The sequence below is a fragment of the Gekko japonicus genome, unplaced genomic scaffold, assembly GCF_001447785.1.
Source record: "Gekko japonicus isolate JY-2015 unplaced genomic scaffold, Gekko_japonicus_V1.1 scaffold1982, whole genome shotgun sequence".
Taxonomy (NCBI): domain Eukaryota; kingdom Metazoa; phylum Chordata; class Lepidosauria; order Squamata; family Gekkonidae; genus Gekko; species Gekko japonicus.
In genome coordinates this window covers 97,832-116,024 of record NW_015176035.1, presented here as the reverse complement: position 1 = coordinate 116,024, position 18,193 = coordinate 97,832, and the positions used below count along the sequence as shown (strand labels likewise).

The 18,193-nt window shown below is 48.9% G+C and overlaps 1 protein-coding gene across 1 annotated transcript in view; it reads right to left on the bottom strand.

Moving 5' to 3' along the window:
- The window catches only part of SLC35B4 (solute carrier family 35 (UDP-xylose/UDP-N-acetylglucosamine transporter), member B4), a 30,028-nt gene that overhangs the window by 3,298 nt on the left and 8,537 nt on the right, over window positions 1–18,193 (bottom strand). The window contains exons 2-8 of the mRNA XM_015426630.1: window positions 13,375–13,488; window positions 11,764–11,866; window positions 10,579–10,628; window positions 8,483–8,637; window positions 7,244–7,261; window positions 4,418–4,527; window positions 3,869–3,944 (exon numbers count right to left, since the gene is read on the bottom strand). Of these exons, the coding sequence (XP_015282116.1) occupies window positions 3,869–3,944; window positions 4,418–4,527; window positions 7,244–7,261; window positions 8,483–8,637; window positions 10,579–10,628; window positions 11,764–11,866; window positions 13,375–13,488 (626 nt within the window). The remainder of the gene's footprint in view (window positions 1–3,868; window positions 3,945–4,417; window positions 4,528–7,243; window positions 7,262–8,482; window positions 8,638–10,578; window positions 10,629–11,763; window positions 11,867–13,374; window positions 13,489–18,193) is intronic.

Below are 18,193 nucleotides of genomic sequence, written 5' to 3'. Positions count from 1 at the left end.
AACTCCTTTCCCTTCCCCTCCCCACAACAGACACCCTGGGAGATGGGTGGGGCTGAGAGAGCTCTTGACAGAAACTGCTCTTGAGAGAAGAAGAGACGGGATTTATACCCCGCCCTTCACTACCCAAAGGTGTCTCAGAGCGGCTTACGAACTCCTTTCCCTTCCCCTCCCCACAACAGACACCCTGGGAGGCGGGTGGGGCTGAGAGAGCTCTGACACAAACTGCTGTTTTTCAAGGACAGCCGTGCCAGAGCTTGTGACTGACCCAAGGTCATCCAGCCAGGTGCAAGTGGAGGAGTGGGGAATCGAACCCAGTTCTCCCAGATTAGAGTCCGCGCACTTAACCACGACACCAAACTGGCTACACCAAACTGATAGCTGGGAGTGACCTGAGACCTTGTGGGACATCGGCCCTTTCCTCACGGTGCCCCCCCCCCCCAAGCCAAGCAGTTACTTGGGTGGCTTAGCTGGAGAACCGCCCCCGCTCAGCTCACAGCTCCATTCACGTCGCCTTTCATTTCTACCCAATCCACATGTGGCTGCTTTATACTGAATTAGACTTTTGCTCCATCGCTGACAGTATTGTCGACTCAGGCTGGCAGCTGCTCTCCAGGGTCTCAGGCAGAAAGGTCCTTCCCATCACCTCCTGCCTGGTCCTTTTAACTGGAGATGCTGCTGGGGATTGAACCTGGGACCTTCTGCATGCCAAGCAGAGGCTCTTCCACTGAGCCACAGTCCCTCTTTACAGCTCTCCAGGGTCTCAGGCAGAGGTCTTTCCCATCAGGTCCCGCCTGGTCCTTTTCACTGGAGATGCCGGGGATTGAACCTGGGACCTTCTGCATGCCAAGCAGAGGCTCTGCCACTGAGCCACAGCCCCACTTCATGGCTCTCCAGGGTCTCAGTCTGAGGTCCTTCCCACCACCTAGTGCCTGGTCCTTTTGACTGGAGATGCTGGAGATTGAACCTGGGACCTTCTGCATGCCAGGCAGATGCTCTGCCCCTGAGCCACACCCCCTCTTTACAGCTCTCCAGGGTCTCAGGCAGAGGTCTTTTCCATCACCTCCTGCCTGGTCCTTTTTAACTGGAGATGCCAGGGATTTAACCTGGGACCTTCTGCATGCCAAGCAGAGGCTCTGCCATTGAGCCACGGCCCCACTTCATGGCTCTCCAGGGTCTCAGGCAGAAGTCCTTCCCATCCCCTGCTACCCGGTCCTTTTTAACTGGAGATGCCGGGGATTGAACCCGGGGCCTTCTGTATGCTAAGTAGATGCTCTATCAATGAGGCAGGGCCCCTTCCCAAAAGCCATATGGGTTGTTTCCAGCAATGACCAGGTAGATGCTTCTGAAAAGCTCAGCAGCAGAATCAGAAGGCAACAGTCCTCTCCTTTTCAGTTTTTTTTTTGTCAGTGGTCTCAGCTTCACAGCACTCTTTTGTACCTTGGAGTCAGGTATGTTGGCAATCGCAGTACCCTAGAGCCCCTGATGAGGGCGGGGATCCCCAGGTCCGGTTGCCCACCACTGCTGCAAGCGGTGGAAGGAGAAAGTTGAAGGGAGGGAAAGCCCTTGTGTACTTACCAGAAGTTTGTGTAGGAAGTGACAAAGGGGTATGTAACGATTCCTTGTTTGTGGGTGTGTGTCTTTTTTAAAGTTTGGTTGTATGTGATAGTCTAGAGTGCTTGAAGAGGCAAGGGTGGAGTGACAGAGAGAGGGAGGGGTTTTGGAAGTGATGCTGTGTGTGTATGTCTACCAGGAGTGACAGTTTGAGGTTTTGACAGCTGAAGAGTGACAGTTGAAAAAGACAGTTGTTAAGTTAAAGAGTTAAGGAGTTCGTTCTGGAGTTGGAGAGAGAAGCTGTCTTGTGGATGATATAGGAATTAGTTCTGTGTATGAAGAAGAGTTGAATGTATATGAAAGAAGGAAGTAAAGTTAAAGAGAAAAATAAAAAGTCTGAGTGACAGGTTAAAAAGAAACAGTAAACGCATACGGCCTAAGGAAAAAGTGTTACAAAGTTACATGCCAAAATCCCTGACTGTGTGAGAGAAACGTGTGAGAAAAACCAGTTGGAATTGTTCAGTATTTACCCATTCATAGATACAGAGTACTACCCTATAATTTAAGAATTATATCAATAAATCTTCTTTTATTTAAGTCTGCCAGCTCTGAAAGAAATAATTTCTCAGCAAACACATAGACCCTCATGAAAGCCTAAAACCTCGACCTACCTACCCAGTGACAGAAATATTATAGTATGAAGGTTTGGAAAGCCTTAAATTTCCTGGTGGCAGCCGGATATACACAGTAGAACAAAACATAAAGAACACTTTTAAAGTAAAACCAGACCTCCCCAGTAAAGGGGTCGTCACAGGGTACCTCTAGGAATCACCAGGACTCTTAAGGTTTTTCCATAGAGCTCCCGGCAATTCCTAGAGGTACCATGTATCACTTCCTGTACGAACTTCCAGGAAGTATCCTCCTGCAACACTGTGCCTCCCCACAACCCTCCCACTGGTTGCCAGGCAACCCTATATTAGCCATGAAAACAAAGCATTCTTTCAAAACTGGGGAAATGTAACCAGGGAGCTGAAGGGGGGGGTGCTAAAGGGGGATTGACTGTTACTCTTCCCTGATCAGAGGCCGCTTCTGGTTAGCTTGAGATAAGGAAGGATGCCGGTCCATCACTGCTTCCCGTTCTGTCCCCAAACAGTGAAGGCAGCGACTGAGGTCTGAGAGGAGAAGCCACAGCCCCGGATTAAGCCTCGACTGTTTAATGCTGCATGATTAGATCAGGAAAAACTGCTCGATTGGCAGCATGTTATCTAGACAAACTGCATCTGAGAAGTGCAATCCTGGCTTTTGAGCCCTTCCTGTATTAGCTGGTGCTCTTAGCTAACGGTTGACCAGGATGTGTTAAACCGCCGCCTCGCCGACACTGGGACACGGGGGCTTGCCTTGCAGTGGCTGACCTTCTTCCTCCAGGGTCGGGGATAGAGGGTGGCGCTTGGGAGGGAGCTATCCCAGCGACACCCACTTGCCTTGAGCAGGGCCAGGGCTTTTTTGGCCCCGGTCCCTGCCTGGTGGAACGAGCTCCTGTGTGAGATCAGGGCCCTGTGGGACCCTGCGAGATCTATTACAATTCTGCAGGGCCTGTAAGACGGAGCTCTTCCACCGGGCTTCTGGTTGAGGCAGTGGGCGTCCCCTTTAGACGGAGCTCTTCCACCGGGCTTCTGGTTGAGGCAGTGGGCGTCCCCTTTAGACGGAGCTCTTCCACCGGGCTTCTGGTTGAGGCAGTGGGCGTCCCCTTTAGACGGAGCTCTTCCACCGGGCTTCTGGTTGAGGCAGTGGGCGTCCCCTTTAGACGGAGCTCTTCCACCGGGCTTCTGGTTGAGGCAGTGGGCGTCCCCTTTAGACGGAGCTCTTCCACCGGGCTTCTGGTTGAGGCAGTGGGCGTCCCCTTTAGACGGAGCTCTTCCACCGGGCTTCTGGTTGAGGCAGTGGGCGTCCCCTTTAGACGGAGCTCTTCCACCAGACTTCAGGTTGAGGCAGCGGATGCCCCCTTTCTCAGGCTGGCCTCCACCTGCAGCCTGGATCCTGAGATCTCGAAATCTTAAAAGATCTTTTAAAAAACTTTAAGTCTTTAATACCATCAACCACTAATGCATCCGGTCTTTATTAGAGTTGTATGGCACTTAGGAGTTATATATTGTTTTTTATATTATTTTATATTGTTTTAACGTGGTTTTAATCGCATTGTGTTTTATACTGTCGGAACTCACCCTGAGCCCGTTAAGGAGAGGGCGGGATATACATCCAAACAAATAAATAAAATATCCAAGCAATACAGGCCAAGTCTTGAAAAGCACCAACTTACCGGACTGGGTGAAGAGCACCGCGTGCCTGTAGATGTCAGGAGCCAGGAGAAAGAAGCCGGGGATTGGCAGGGCGTGCTGTCGGACAGAAGAACAACGGGAGATGTTAAGCAATCCAAAACAGTCCAGTGGCGCCTGAGCGGTGGGTGTTGCCTTCTGACACACTTCCGGTGGTGTCAGGGGGTGTGGCATATGCTAATGAGTTATGCTAATGAGCTCCTGCACCTCTTTTTCTACGAAATGACCCCTGGCCGCACCCCATCGTTAACACACCCAGAACAGGCGATGCAGCAGAATAATCCATTCAGGGCGTTTAAATCCCACCACCCAACTGCAACGGTTATGGTTCGCGCGGGCGGGCAAAAGCAAGGGGGCAAAGCCTAAAGCCGTCAACTTTCCCAGCAGAGTAAATGCAGCTGGAGACTACAAGGTCAAGCATGAGATAGTGCTCAGTAGCTGGGCAGGGAAAAGCTGAGAACGAGGAGGAGGGCAGCCCTCCACATTCCAGATCCATGACAGGGCTACCTGTACGAAGGGTTTCGTGTGCTTACATTGTAGAACAAGGCTTCTTTCGAATGTTTGCCGAACTGCTTGTACAAGGTCTCCTGGAAGATCCCCATCCTGGCAGACATCAGGAGGGCGAACGTCAGTGCCGCGATGCCTGCAACACAACAGTGGCATGAATGGGCTTTGCACCCTGCTTCAAGCAGGAACATCCTGTGGCCGGAAGGAACATTCTAGGACCCACACAGCCCCCCCCACCTCCCCATGAGTAAACAGGGGTGCGTTCAGCTGTACATTGTCTGAGCGCACACCCAGCAAGTCATACACAATTATCCAACCAAGACCGAGCTCGTGGGAAACCAGTTCTGCCCATTCACAGCAGGGACTGGATTTGCACAGCACCCACTGGCTAGTAACCAGAACACCACAAACCAGCCTTCCCTCCCTACAGCGGTTCTGCTGCTATTTTTAAAATCCATTTTAATTTCTAAAATAAAAATCCACGATGGTGATGAACAAATGTTTAAATGAATCAGTATTGCCAACCTTCCCAATCTTTTTAAAAAGGAAAGACAGATACCCCCATTTTAAGATTACAGGGGGAAAGGCAATGAGCTGGGATCAGAAGGTGAATTCTTTCGCTGAATGGACTGTGAAAGATGAAAGAATCCAGGCTGGCAACAGAGGGCATCAGCCTGTAGCGGGTTTCCCCAACCTTTCGGAGCCTCTGGGCCTCTTTGGAATTCCGAGACAGCATAATGGGTGCCGCCACAAAAATGGCTGCCAGAGGGGGAGGTTTGTTGTTGTTCAGTCGCACAGTCGAGTCCGACTCTTCGCGACCCCATGGACCAGATCCCGCCAGGCCCTCCTGTCTTCCGCTGTCCTCTGAAGTTTGCTCAATTTCATGTTCGTTGCATCGATGACACTGTCTAACCATCTCGTCCTTTGCCGTCCCCGTCTTCTTTGACCCTCAATCTTTCCCAGCATCAGGGTCTTCTCCAGGGAGTGCTCCCTTCTCATTGGGTGGCCAAAGTATTTGAGCTTCATTTTCATTATCTGGCCTTCCAGGGAACAGTCAGGGTTGATTACTTTTAGGATTGACTGATTTGATCTTCTTGCAGTCCAAGGGACTCTCAAGAGTCTTCTCCAGCACCATAGTTCAAAAGAATCTATTCTTCAGCGCTCAGCCTTCCTTATAGTCCAATTTATAGCCATACATGACTACTGGGAATACCATTGCTTTGACCATGTGGACTTCTGTTGGCAGGGTGATGTCTCTACTTTTTATCATGCTGTTTAGGTTCGCCATCGCTTTCCTCCCCAGGAGCAGGCGTCTTTTAATTTTCATGGCTGCTGTCACAAAAAAGGGAGCGGTGGCGCAGGCAGTACAACGCCTGCTATTAACTTCTATAGCGAACAGCCATAATGGCTGTTCGAATCCCCACCGCGGCCGGAGTGAGCTACCGGCCCCCAGTCCCAGCTCCCGCCAACCCAGTGGCTCGAAAGTAAATTACAAGTAGAGAAATGGGTACCTGCCTTAGTAGGCAGGGAGCACCCTTCCTCCTGGTTCTGTGCCAGGAAGGATTGTCGGCGGCAGCAAGTGAAGCGGCAGCGATTGTCGGCGGCAGCGAGAGAAAGCGGCGGCGGCGGAAAGAACATGGCGGCATCGGTTATCCGAGGAGGCGACGATCAAAGCAGATGGAGGCGGAGCCAGGCGACGCAGATGCGAGACGACGCAGCGCGGCTAGGAGCCCGACGGGACGTGCAGCCGCAAAAAGCCGCAGTCCGAAGCAGTGCGCGCTTTTTCGTGAATTCTGTCACTACTTCCACGACTTCCCCTTCTATTTGCCAAGGAGTGATGGGGCCAGATGCCATGATCTTAGTTTTCTTGATGTTGAGCTTCAAGCCCACTTTTGCGCTCTCCTCTTTGACCCTGAGCAAGAGGCTCTTTAGGTCCTCTTCCTTTTCTGCCATTAGAGTGGTATCGTCTGCATATCTGAGGTTGTTGATCTTTCCCCCTGCAATCTTAATTCCCGCTTGTGATTCATCCAGGGGAGGAGGGGGAGGAGCCAACCTCAAAATAGCAGGGTCACGTACAAGTAAGGCTGACAGATCTGGGTTGGGAAATACCTGGAGATTTGGGAGGCGGAGTCATGGGAGGACGGGGTTTGGGGAAGGGAGGGGCCTCAGTATGGTAAAAAGGTAAAGGTAAAGGTTCCCTTGCTCGAAAGCCAGTCGAGTCCAACTCTAGGGTTGCGGTGCTCATCTCCGTTTCCACACCGAAGAGCCAGCGCTGTCCGAAGACGTTTCCGTGGTCATGTGGCCGGCATGACTAAACACCAAGGCGCACGGAAAGCTGTTACCTTTCCACCGAAGCGGTACCTATTTGTCTACTCGCAATTTCTTGCTTTCGAACTGCGAGGCTGGCAGGAGCTGGAACTAGAGACGGGAGCTCACTCCGTCACGCGGCAGCTTGGGTCTCGAACTGCTGAACGACCGACCTTCCACAGCCGGCAGTACAGCGTCTTAACCACTTGAGCCACCGCAGCTCCTCAGTATGGTATAATGCCACACAGTCCACCTTCCAAAGCAGCCATTTTCTCCAGGGGGGCTGATCATGGTTGCCCGAAGATCAACTGTAATGGCAGGAGGTAGGCGACCCTCCCTACAAGGGACCAGGCAAGCAGTTATTTAAAAGCCAGGATCAGACCTACAAGACTGTTTGTTATTTTGGTTCAGGAACAAAAACAAAACAAAAAAGCCCCCAACTAAAAACACAAAAAGCTGCCTGCCCGCCCCCAAAACAACAACAACCCCCCCCCTCATTTTACAAAGAGTTTCAGATACATTTCCCACTGTTGCCCCCCAAGCACCAAGAAGACAGAACATCACTGCCCCAGACAGAGCGTTCCATCCAATGCTCCTTCTAAGCTGTGGAGTCTTGTGAGCAAAAATTCTACTTTGTGAGCTACCGGCATTAAAGTTGTGAGCGAGCAATCGGGCTGCTGCATACATTAGTTTGCTCTGGAGCCATCTTTCCTGAGCTAAGACAAAAACGTGTGAGCCGGAGGCTAAAAAACTGTGAGCTAGCTCACACTCACTCAGCTTAGAGGGAACACTGCTTCCATCTATACCTTGTGGCTAATAACCACTGAGGGACCTCTGCTCCAGATGTTTATCCAGTCCCCTCTTGAAACTATCTATGTCTATGAAGTTGTCCTACGGCAGGGAATTCCACGTGTGAATGACTTCTTGGGGGAAGGACGTCCTTTTATCGGTTCTAAGCCTACCGCTCCTTAATTTCATGGAGCACCCACGAGTTCTCGTCTTGTGAGCGAGGGAGGAAAGGACTTCTTCCTCTGCCTTCTCTATCCCGTGCATAATTTTGTAGACCTCGATCGTGTCGCCCCTCATATAGAAGCCCACCTTCTCAAAGGACTGACTTTGTGTCTCTTGTAACCAGGCCCGTAGTCAGGGGTTTTTTAAGCCAGGGGGCATTTAGTTCTCTTAGGAGGCACTGGCTAATCAAATTAATCTGGGGGAGAAGGTCAGATGACCTGGGATGGATGGGAAGTCAGGGGGGGCCTTGCCAGCACGTCAGGGGGCCTAGCCCCGAGATGTCCTACTGTAGCTATGGGCCTGCTTGTAACTCACGGGGGTGCCTTTAGGTACCGCTTCGGTGGGAAGGTCACAGCGTTCCACACGCCTTGGCGTCTAGTCATGTCGGCCACATGACCACGGAAAAAGTCTTCGGACAGCGCTGGCTCTTCGGCTTGGAAACGGAGATGAGCACCGCCCCCTAGAGTCGAGTTTGACTGGCTTTCGAGCAAGGGGAAACCTTTTATCATGAGTGGGAGGAGGTACCTGTGAATTCCCTGCATCGTGCAGGGGGTTAGACTAGATGACCCTGGAGCTCCCTTCCCACTCTAAGGTGTCTTATGTTTTCAAGATCTCAGGGGGGGGGGTATGAGCTTTGACTCTTGACAGCTGATACCTTGAAAAGCTGGTTGGTTGTTCAGCTGCTACTGGATTCGAACCCAGCTCTTCTATGGCAGACCAACAGGGCTGCCTTCCCCAAACTATCCTGGTGAATTCAAGCTCTGCACGCCCACAGAGGGAGAGGGGCTCGGTCTTCGATCGGCAGCTGAGATCTTGGGGGAAGGGGGGGGAGGCAGAATTCCTTACCACTTGCCTTGCAGACATGAAGGTGCAGGTGAAGATGCCCAACGACACGAGGGCTATGGAGGCGTATTTGTAGACGCTATACCTGCGTGAAGAGAGCGACACAATATCTTTTGAAGAAGAAGAGATTGGATTTATACCCCGCCCTTCACTACCCAAAGGAGTCTCAGAGCGGCTGACCATCTCCCTTCCCTTCCCCTCCCCACCACAGACAACCTTGTGTGGTAGGCGGGGCTGAGAGAGCTCTGAGAGAACTGTGACTGACCCAAAGTCACACCAGCAGCCGCATGTGGAGGAGTGGGGAATCAAATCCAGATGCTCTAGGCTGATCTTGCACTGAACAGGGGGTTGGACTAGATGGCCTCTATGGCCCCTTCCCGCTCTGTGATTATAGTCTTCATGGTTTTCAGGAACATATGCTCAACATAATATTTTGCTTATTTACTATTTTGGTTTTCCTTTATTTATATCCTGCTTTTCTAAGAGCGCAGACTCTCATCTTCTAATGATTCCCCACTCCTCCACATGCAGCTGCCGGTGTGACCTTGGGTCAGTCACAAGTTCCCTCAGAGCTGTTCTCTCAGGAGCAGTCCTCGAAAGAGCTCTCTCAGCCCCGCCTCCCTCACAGGGTGTCTGTTGTGGGGAAGGGAAGGGAATGGAGATCAGGAGCTGCTCTGAGACTCCTTCAGGTAGTGAAGGGCGGGGTATAAATCCAGTCTCCTCCTCCTCCTCTACTTAATCCTCACAACAACCTCGTGAGGTACGTTAGGCCGAGAGACTGCGATGGGCCCAAAGTCCCCTGGAAGGATTCCGAGGGAGAGCGAGGGAGTCAAACCCAGCCATTCCCCCCCCTTTTTAGTGTATATATTTTATTATTTTCCAACATAATATAGTACTTTACCATATTGTGTAATAATATAATAGTTATGAAATGTTCACCAGAACACACAACAACTCACTAAAGTAACGAGTAAGTCGCCCTGAGCCTGCCTCGGTGGGGAGATGCAGAATATACATTTAAAAAATAAATAAATAAAATAAAATAAATCTTATAATAAACTTTAACCAAATTTCAAAAATATCACATAGTTCCATATTGAGGATCTTTAGAAATTATGTCATTTCCCACCACATATAGCTTAAACGAGGATATCAAGTTGTCATCAATTTAGATTCATAAAGATCTGGGGATGACTTAGAAGTTGTATGGGCAACTTTTACTCATGAGAAACTGATCCCAGAGTCTACTTTGCCATTGCTCAACAGCAGGTGGATTCTTGTCCGTTCATTTTGCAGCCACTGTTGATCCAGTTCCTAGCCTGGTGTTCTATTCTTTTCCAGATTGAAAGTCATTCTGTTACTTTAGGAACATAAAACATGACTATGGACATTTTTACTTGGCATGAAATTATCACAACTAGCACATTAAAAAATATAGTGTGTCCAAACAATTATTACAAACAGAATACCCACCCACATGCAAAAACAAAACTGAAACCTTTTTTCTTTTCTTGTGACAATAGCACCTCCTAAAGGAAGAAATGCATCTTGTTCTTGCATTGGAGAGGTCAGTTTGTAACCTAGGACTTGCTTGTCCTCAGTGCACAGAAATTAGATCAATCTAATACCATACATATTTTTTAGAAATGATCTGGAAAATATTTGAACACCTTGTCTTAAAATATTTTATTCATCATGTTAAAATAAAACGTTCCATAATCATTTTTTTTTCATTTTCTTTTCTTTTTTCAATTTTTCCAACTTTTGGGGAAAAAACAAAAAAGGCTTCAGGAAAAAAACGGGGGAAACCCCCCCCCAAATTTTTCCGGGTTTTCCCCGGGCCTTCACATCTCTAGCTCTAACCACTCCACCGCACCACCCCTTATATTTTACACAGCGCTTTAATTTGGTCAAAGTGTGTCTCGCGTGTGACTGTGGGGCAATCCTAGCAACATGCCGCTCTGCCGGATAATGATTTAAAGTGGTTTATAAGGAGGATGCCGCAAAGCCAGCAAACACCGCTTACCTTTTCTTCAAAATAATGATGCCCAGCGCCATGCTTGCGATCAAAGACCCCTGAGAGGCAGAGAAAGAAGCCAATGCAAAGTTGGTGTCCCGTTTCATAATCAGCAAAAAGCCTGCTCAATAGAGAGAGGCCTCCCAGGTCCTTGGAACTGGCCGCCCTTAAGCAGCGGCTCGACAGACACTCGTCAGGGATGCTCTCAGCTGATCCTGCACTGAGCAGGGGGGTGGACTAGATGGCCTCTAGGGCCGCCTTCCAGTTCTGGGATTCTAGGATCCTATGATTCTAAGGTCTTCACCTTCATGCCCCACCCATGAAGCCACACTTTGCCAGCTCCTGTTGGGCGAATATGCTGAACTAGTTGGACTGTAGTCTGACCGCACCAAGAAATTCAGATGCTCCAGTAAACATGCGTAAAATAGCCCCGACCTGGATAGCCCAGGTTATCCCGATCCTGTCAGATCCCGGAAGCTAAGTAGGGTCGGCCTTGGCTAGTATTTGGAAGAGCGACATCCAAGGAATACCAGGGTTGTGATGCAGAGGGAGGCAAGGGCAAACCACCTTTGAAACGTCTCTTGCCTTAAAGAAAACACAAGTCTAGCTCGACACCTAGTGGTGCAGAACGCTAAAAGATCTAGAACTTCTGCTGCCGGACAATCTTAGGATCTCCTGGCTACACTACACACAATGCCATACGATAATGATTTATTATTGCATAAAATACGGTTCACATTTCCCTCTTCTGGTGGGAGACCACCAAGGAGCTGTGGCTCTTGCCTGCCAATGCTCAGCTGACCAGAGAGTGGAAACTGGGACCAAAGGGGGGGTGAGATCAGGAGAAAAATGTAAAAAGAAAAATAAGGCCTCAACTACTCACAGGAAGTTCTGACCACAGAGTTCGTGATGTTTCCTAGAGCTACCAGGAAGTGACGAGGGGCAGTTTTAGCCATCCCCAGAAACTCTATGGTAATCTTACCACAGAGTTTCTGGCGGTTGCTAGCGCCACCCTTGTCACTTTTGGATAGTGCTAGGAATCTATGGTCAGAACTTCCTGTTAAGTAGCCAAGGCCTTGTTTTTCTTTTTGATTTTAATCCCGGGCTGCCCCCCTACCCACCCACCCCGCCGCAACCCTCCCGCTGGTTGCCAGGCACCGCTTGGCGACCCTCGCGTAAAAGGATGGGACTCACCGATCTAAATATCATGTGCAGCGGCATTGCAATGTTCAGGTTGAGGGCGTAGTTGTTCACCACGCTGACTGTGAAGAACATGGCCACCATGACCAGGTAGTACCTGGAACGCAAATACAAGGGATTGGCCTGCGAATTTGGATCCAGGGTGTGGAGGAAAGGAAAAGGGTTTTTTTATAGATGGATATTTTAGACAACCTAGCAGTTCGAAAGCAAGACATTGCAAGTATGGTGCCTACGGGCACCATGATGCCCACTGACATCTTTCCTGGTACCCGCCAAGTGCTTTTAGAAAGTAGGTAGGGCTAGGCAGGAATTTTGCCTAGCAGGGCTTCTGACTGGCTTTGCAGATGAAAAGACATCGTGTTAAACAGATCTTGTGCCTGAAATGTTGAAGAGGTACTATTAGAGCGGGGGGGGGGGGACACCAAACTTGCTCAGTGTAAGAGCCACACAGAATAAACGTCAGATGTTTGAGAGCCTGCAACACATGAACAAATATTATATGTCTTGTAATACTGGGGTTGGACTAGATGACCCTGGAGGTCCCTTCCAACGTTATGATTCTGCGATTACACACACGTTTTTATTGGAAAATATGCAAACTTGCTTTTTATTAATATCAAACAAGACTGCCAAAAATAAAAACAAAAGGGGTAAAAACAGATATTGATCATGATATTTATTTGTTCAATGATATTTATTTGTCTAAGAGAGAGGTGGAAAGAGAGAGAGAGAGACAGAGAGAAAGAAATAAAAAAGGAAATAGATGGGGGAAGGAAGAAAAGAGAGAAAAAAAGAAAAAGGTGGAAAGAAAGCAAATAGATGGGGGAGGGAGCAAGGAGGGGGGGAGAGAGAGAAATAATGATAATGAGAGAGATAATGATATTTATTTGATATTTATTTGCTAATGGTATTTATTTGTCTAAGAGAGAGGTGGAAAGAGAGAGAAAGAAACAAAAAAGGAGATAGATGGGAGAAGGAAGAAAAGAGACAAAAAGAGAAAAAGGTGGAAAGAAAGCAAATAGATGGGGGAGGGAGCAAGGAAGGGGGGGAGAGAGAGAAATAATGATAATGAGAGAGATAATGATATTTATTTGATATTTATTTGCTAATGGTATTTATTTGTCTAAGAGAGAGGTGGAAAGAGAGAGAGAAACAAAAAAGGAGATAGATGGGGGAAGGGTGAAAAAGAGAAAAAGGTGGAAAGAAAGCAAATAGATGGGGGGGAGCAAGGAAGGGGGGAGAGAGAGAAACAAAGAAAGCAGATAGATGGGGGGAAGGAGTGGGAGGGAGAAAGAAAGAGAGAGAGAAAAAGAAGCAAAGAAAGAAAATAGATGGGGAGCCTGCCGGGAGCCGCACAATATGTGTGAAAGAGCCGCATGTGGCTCCCGAGCCACATTTTGGCCACCCCTGTATTAGACTTACACGTCACCTCCCTCCCTGACATCTTGTGGTTGGCTGTGCCTCCCGTGGCAGCCATTTTGCGATTTGCTCCTCCTCCTGTGACAGCCATTTGGTGATTGTGACCGATGGTCTGTGTCAGGATTCCAAAAGTGTCCACAGGCTCAAAAAAAGGCAGGGGTACCCCTGTGTTTCGATCTACAATACCTGATTGGTATAGCAGGCCGTTTCCTTCCAAAGTCGGCTTCGAAGATGAAGCCCTCGATGGCTATGAATAAGAACTGGGCAGAGGTGATTAAGTTCCCACATCCTGGAAATTCCCTGCATTTGTTGGGGAGAGAGAGAGACACAAAAAACACCAAATTATGCACACATATTTCTTGTAATATCCTTGCAACAGAGAGAATCCTAGAATCACAGAGTTGAAAGAGGTCCTACAAGCCATCTACTCCAACCCCTTACTCAGTGCAGGATCAGCCTAGAGCAGCGGTGGCGAACCTATGTCACGAGTGCCAGAGGTGGCACTCAGAGCCCTCTCTGTGGGCACGTGTGCCATCGCCCCAGCCAGGCCCAGACCATCATTCAAGTGTCGAATTCTCTGCCAAATAATTTTAAGTAAATGAAAGCATTTGGGATTGCTTTCCTTACTATGTTTGGATCCTCTTAAGTTAATGTAGGAGTTGTTTTTTCTAAAGTAAAACCTCCGTATCCAGGTTAAATTGCCGTGTTGGCACTTTGCCATCAATAAGTGGGTTTTGGGTCGCAGTTTGGGCACTCGGTCTCTACAAGGTTCGCCATCACTGGCCTAGGGCGTCCCGGACAAAGGTTTCTCCAGCCGCTGCTTGAAGACAGCCAGGGAGGAGGGGGAGCTCACCACCTCCCCAGGCAGCCAATTTCACTGCTGCACAACTCTGACTGTCAAAACAGATTTTCCTAAGATCCAACTGGTACCTTCCCGCCCTTAATCTATATATCTAAAAGCCAAGGCGCCCCCCGCGTGCGGATATCTAAATCCGTACATTGGGGGCACCTGGGGGGCAGGGAGATTTTCCTGCACATTTGGGGCAATCCCCAGATGTGCAGAAAAAACTAAAAACTGTAAAAAAAACTATAGGAGGGATACTTAAATCCCCCCAAAAGTAAAGGAGCGTTCCCTGCACATGCACAGGGAACGCTCTGAGAAGGCTTCACTGCTGCCACCGCCACAGGGTACGGGGGGCGGGAGAAGGCTTGGTGGGCTGGCCTTGCCGCCACCGCTGCTGGGGAGGGAAGCTTGACAGGGCATTTGGGACAGGTCTATTCCCATAAACTGGAAGGCACTTGAAAAGGGAAATGGGAAGGGAGAAACATCAAGTCTGTCCCGCCTTTCTCCCCAATTTTTTATTTTGCTGTCAAGTCACAGCTGATTTATGGCAACCCCACAGGGTTTTCAAGGCAACAGACGGTCGGAGTTGCTTTGCCAAACTGACACTGCCTGCCTCCACATCACAACCCTGGCATTCCTCCGTGGTCTCCCATCCAAATCCTGACCAGGGCTGATCTAGCTTCGCTTCCGAGATCTGATGAGATCGGGCGAGCCTGGGCCATTCAGCTCAGGGCATCCTTCCTAGTGGGGACCCAAAACACCTTACATGGGTTCGACTTTCCTCCATTTTATCCTCACAACAACCCTGTGAGGTAGGTTAGGCCGAGACTGTGTGACTGGCCAGAATCATAGAATCGCCGAGTTGGAAGGGGCCATACAGGCCATCTAGTCTAACCCCCTACTCAGTGCAGGATCAGCCTAGAGCAAGGGTGTCAAACATGTGGCCCAGGAGCCAGATCAGGCCCCCGGAGGGCTTCTATCAGGACCGCAAGGATCTGGCTGTCTCCTGCTTCTTCCTCCAGTTCTGCTGCTGCGCCATAGCTTTCTTTCCCAGACTCTCTCAATTGCTCAGGAGAGATAGATAGACAAGCTTCTGCTCCCTGCACTGGGCTGGGGCAACAGCACAGACATTTTGATGCAATAATTCAGAGCAAAGAAGTGTCAGTTATCAGAGACTGTTAAATAAACAAAATATTGCAAGACTGCTAATGTTTCGGGCATGTTTTTATTCTAAGTTAAAAAAAAACCCCAAACCTTTGTGTTTGTGTCCTCTATCAAGTTTATATCTCCGCTCCCTGGCATTACATTTTATGGCACACATGGCCCGGCCCGACAAAGTCCAACTGATGTCAAATACGGCCCTCCATAACAAATGAGTTTGACACATGGGTGGAAATTACCAGGGAGTCGATACCGGCTAAATATCAGGAGAAACTCCCTAACTGTAAGAGTGGTTGAGCAGTGGAACAGTCTGCCTCGGGAGATGGCGGATGCTCCTTCGCTGGACGTTTTCAAGCAGAGGCTGGACGACCATCTTTCGGGTATGTTGCAGGGCTATCTTTCGGCTCTGCTCCTGCAGAGTGCAGGGGGTTGGACTAGATGATCTGCAAGGTCCCTTCCAACTCTATCGTTCTATGATTCCATGACACCCCTGGCCCAGAGCACCCCTGCTTCTAGACTGCCAGGGAGGGGGAGCTGTCAAACTCAGGCCTCGTTTGCCGTGTAATTTTCCTCCGTTTGCTGTACTGTCTGGAACTCAGTGCCACGTTTCATTTCTTTGCTGGGAATCGGGGGGAGTGTATGAGTGGGTGCGTGGAGCCGCTTTGCCGAGAGTTGCCCTAGCTTGGAACTGCGTCCATTCGGGGGCCTCTCCACTGTGAGAAGAATGCATGCTTGACCTTGAGCGCTGGACACAGGGCCAGATACTGCACCAGCCAGCTTGCAGGTGCTGAGGGAGGGTTATCATAGTCATCGTAGATTTCGGCGGGCTGAACGTAGGGGTGTAATATAGGGGTGGCCAAACTGCGGCTCGGGAGCCACATGCGGCTCTTTAAACATAAGAGACGCCAATGTTGGATCAGGCCAAAGGCCCATCCAGTCCAACCCTCTTTCACACATATTGTGTGGCTCCCGGCACGGCAGCTGAGGAACTGAAGGGGTCTTCCCTTCCCCAGTGTTCCCCTCCCTCCCCATCTATTTGCTTTCTTTTGTTTCTCTCTCTCTTTCCCCCTCCCCTCCTCCCCCATCTATTTCCTTTCTTTCCTTCTCTTTTTCTCTTTTCTTCCCTTCCTTCCTTTCTCTCTCTCTTCCTTCCTCCTCCCCCATCTATTTCCTTTCTTTCCTTCTCTTTTTCTCTCTTCTTCCCTTCTTTCCTTTCTCTCTCTCTTCCTTCCTCCCTCCACCCTCCCCCACCTATTTGATTTATTTTGTCTCTCTCGCTTTCTCCTTCTCTCTTTCTTTCCACCTCTTTCATTCTTTCTTTCCATCTCTCTCTCTGACAAATAAATATCATTAGCAAACAAGTGTTACTGGACATATAAATATCGTTATCAATATCTCTTTTTACCCCTTTTGTTTTTATTCTTCGCAGTCTCGTTTAATGTTGATAAAAAAACAAATCTGCATATTTCCCAATCAAAACGTGTGTGTGATATTTGTTCATGTCTTGAGGCTCTCAAACGTCTGACGTTTATTCTATGTGGCTCTTACATTAAGCGAGTTTGGTCACCCCTGGTGTAATAGCTATGCAGCTATTACCTCAGCTTTTATATGGTACACAGGATGGGCCTTGGAGAATTCCATTCTTTGGAAATCTCCCAAAACAAGTTTACGCGTAGGCGTCGTGTTGTCCCGCCTTCAATACCCTCTGCGATGACAGGAATGGAATTATCTTCACCCCGGATGACAACCTTAAGTTTATGAAATAACCATCCATTTTTGGCTGAAGACTGTTTTCCATACGGCTTCTGAACTATTAACTTCGGCATATGGGGACACGAAGGATAGGTCTTGGTGTGGTTTTGTTATCTGAGGAGAGCGGCCAATCTTGGTTTCTCAGATGACTATTTAAGATCTCTTGGATTTCATACTGCTAAATCTCTTATCAAGCAAAGACTGCTAGGTCGGTAGGTGCAAGCTGATATGGGTAGGACAGGTGACTTAAAAATCTCTGGGATTTATAAACAGCTATTCCACCCACCTTGGATATTGTCTTCGCCTTTTGTTAATCTAAGTAATCCTAAATATAGAAAGGCTTTTACTAGAGCACTAGGAAAAGATCAACAACCTCAGATATGCAGACGATACCACTCTAATGGCAGAAAGTGAAGAGGACCTAAAGAGCCTCCTGCTTAGAGTAAAAGAGGAGAGCGCAAAACTGGGCTTGAAGCTCAACATCAAAAAAAACTAAGATTATGGCATCCGGCCCCATCACTCGAAAATTTAATGTTATCTCTCTGTACTTAATGTATTACGATGACGTTTGAAATTTCATAAACAGTTATTTTAAAAAATGTGTATTAGGAAAAACTGGATCTCCGGGAAAAATTTTTTACAGTCAGAGTTGTTCAAGAGTGGAATTGGCTGCCTGGGGAGGTGGTGAGCTCCCCCTCCCTGGCCGCCTTCAAGCAGCGGCTGGACGAACCCTTGTCAGGGATGCTCTAGGCCAGTGATGGCGAACCTTTTAGAGACCGAGTGCCCAAACTGCGACCCAAAACCCACTTATTGATCGCAAAGTGCCAACACGGCAATTTAACCTGGATACGGAGGTTTTACTTTAGAAAAAACAACCCATACATTAACTTAAGATGATCCAAACAAAGTAAGGAAAGCAATCTCAAATGCTTTCATTTACTTAAAATGATTTGGCAGAGAATGCGACACTTTAATGATGGTTTGGGCCTGGCTGGGGCGATGGCAGGCGTGCCCACAGAGAGGGCTCTGAGTGCCACCTCTGGCACCCGTGCCATAGGTTCGCCACCACTGCTCTAGGCTGATCCTGCACTGAGCAGGGGGCTGGACTAGATGACCTCTATGGGACCTTCTGACTCTGTGATTCTGTTCTATGAAGTCAAGCCTAGGATATTATTCCTGGACGTAAGATGCTCTGGATGCATCAGCCACTGAGATTTCAGATACGGCCCTCCTGAGGTACCTACCCAG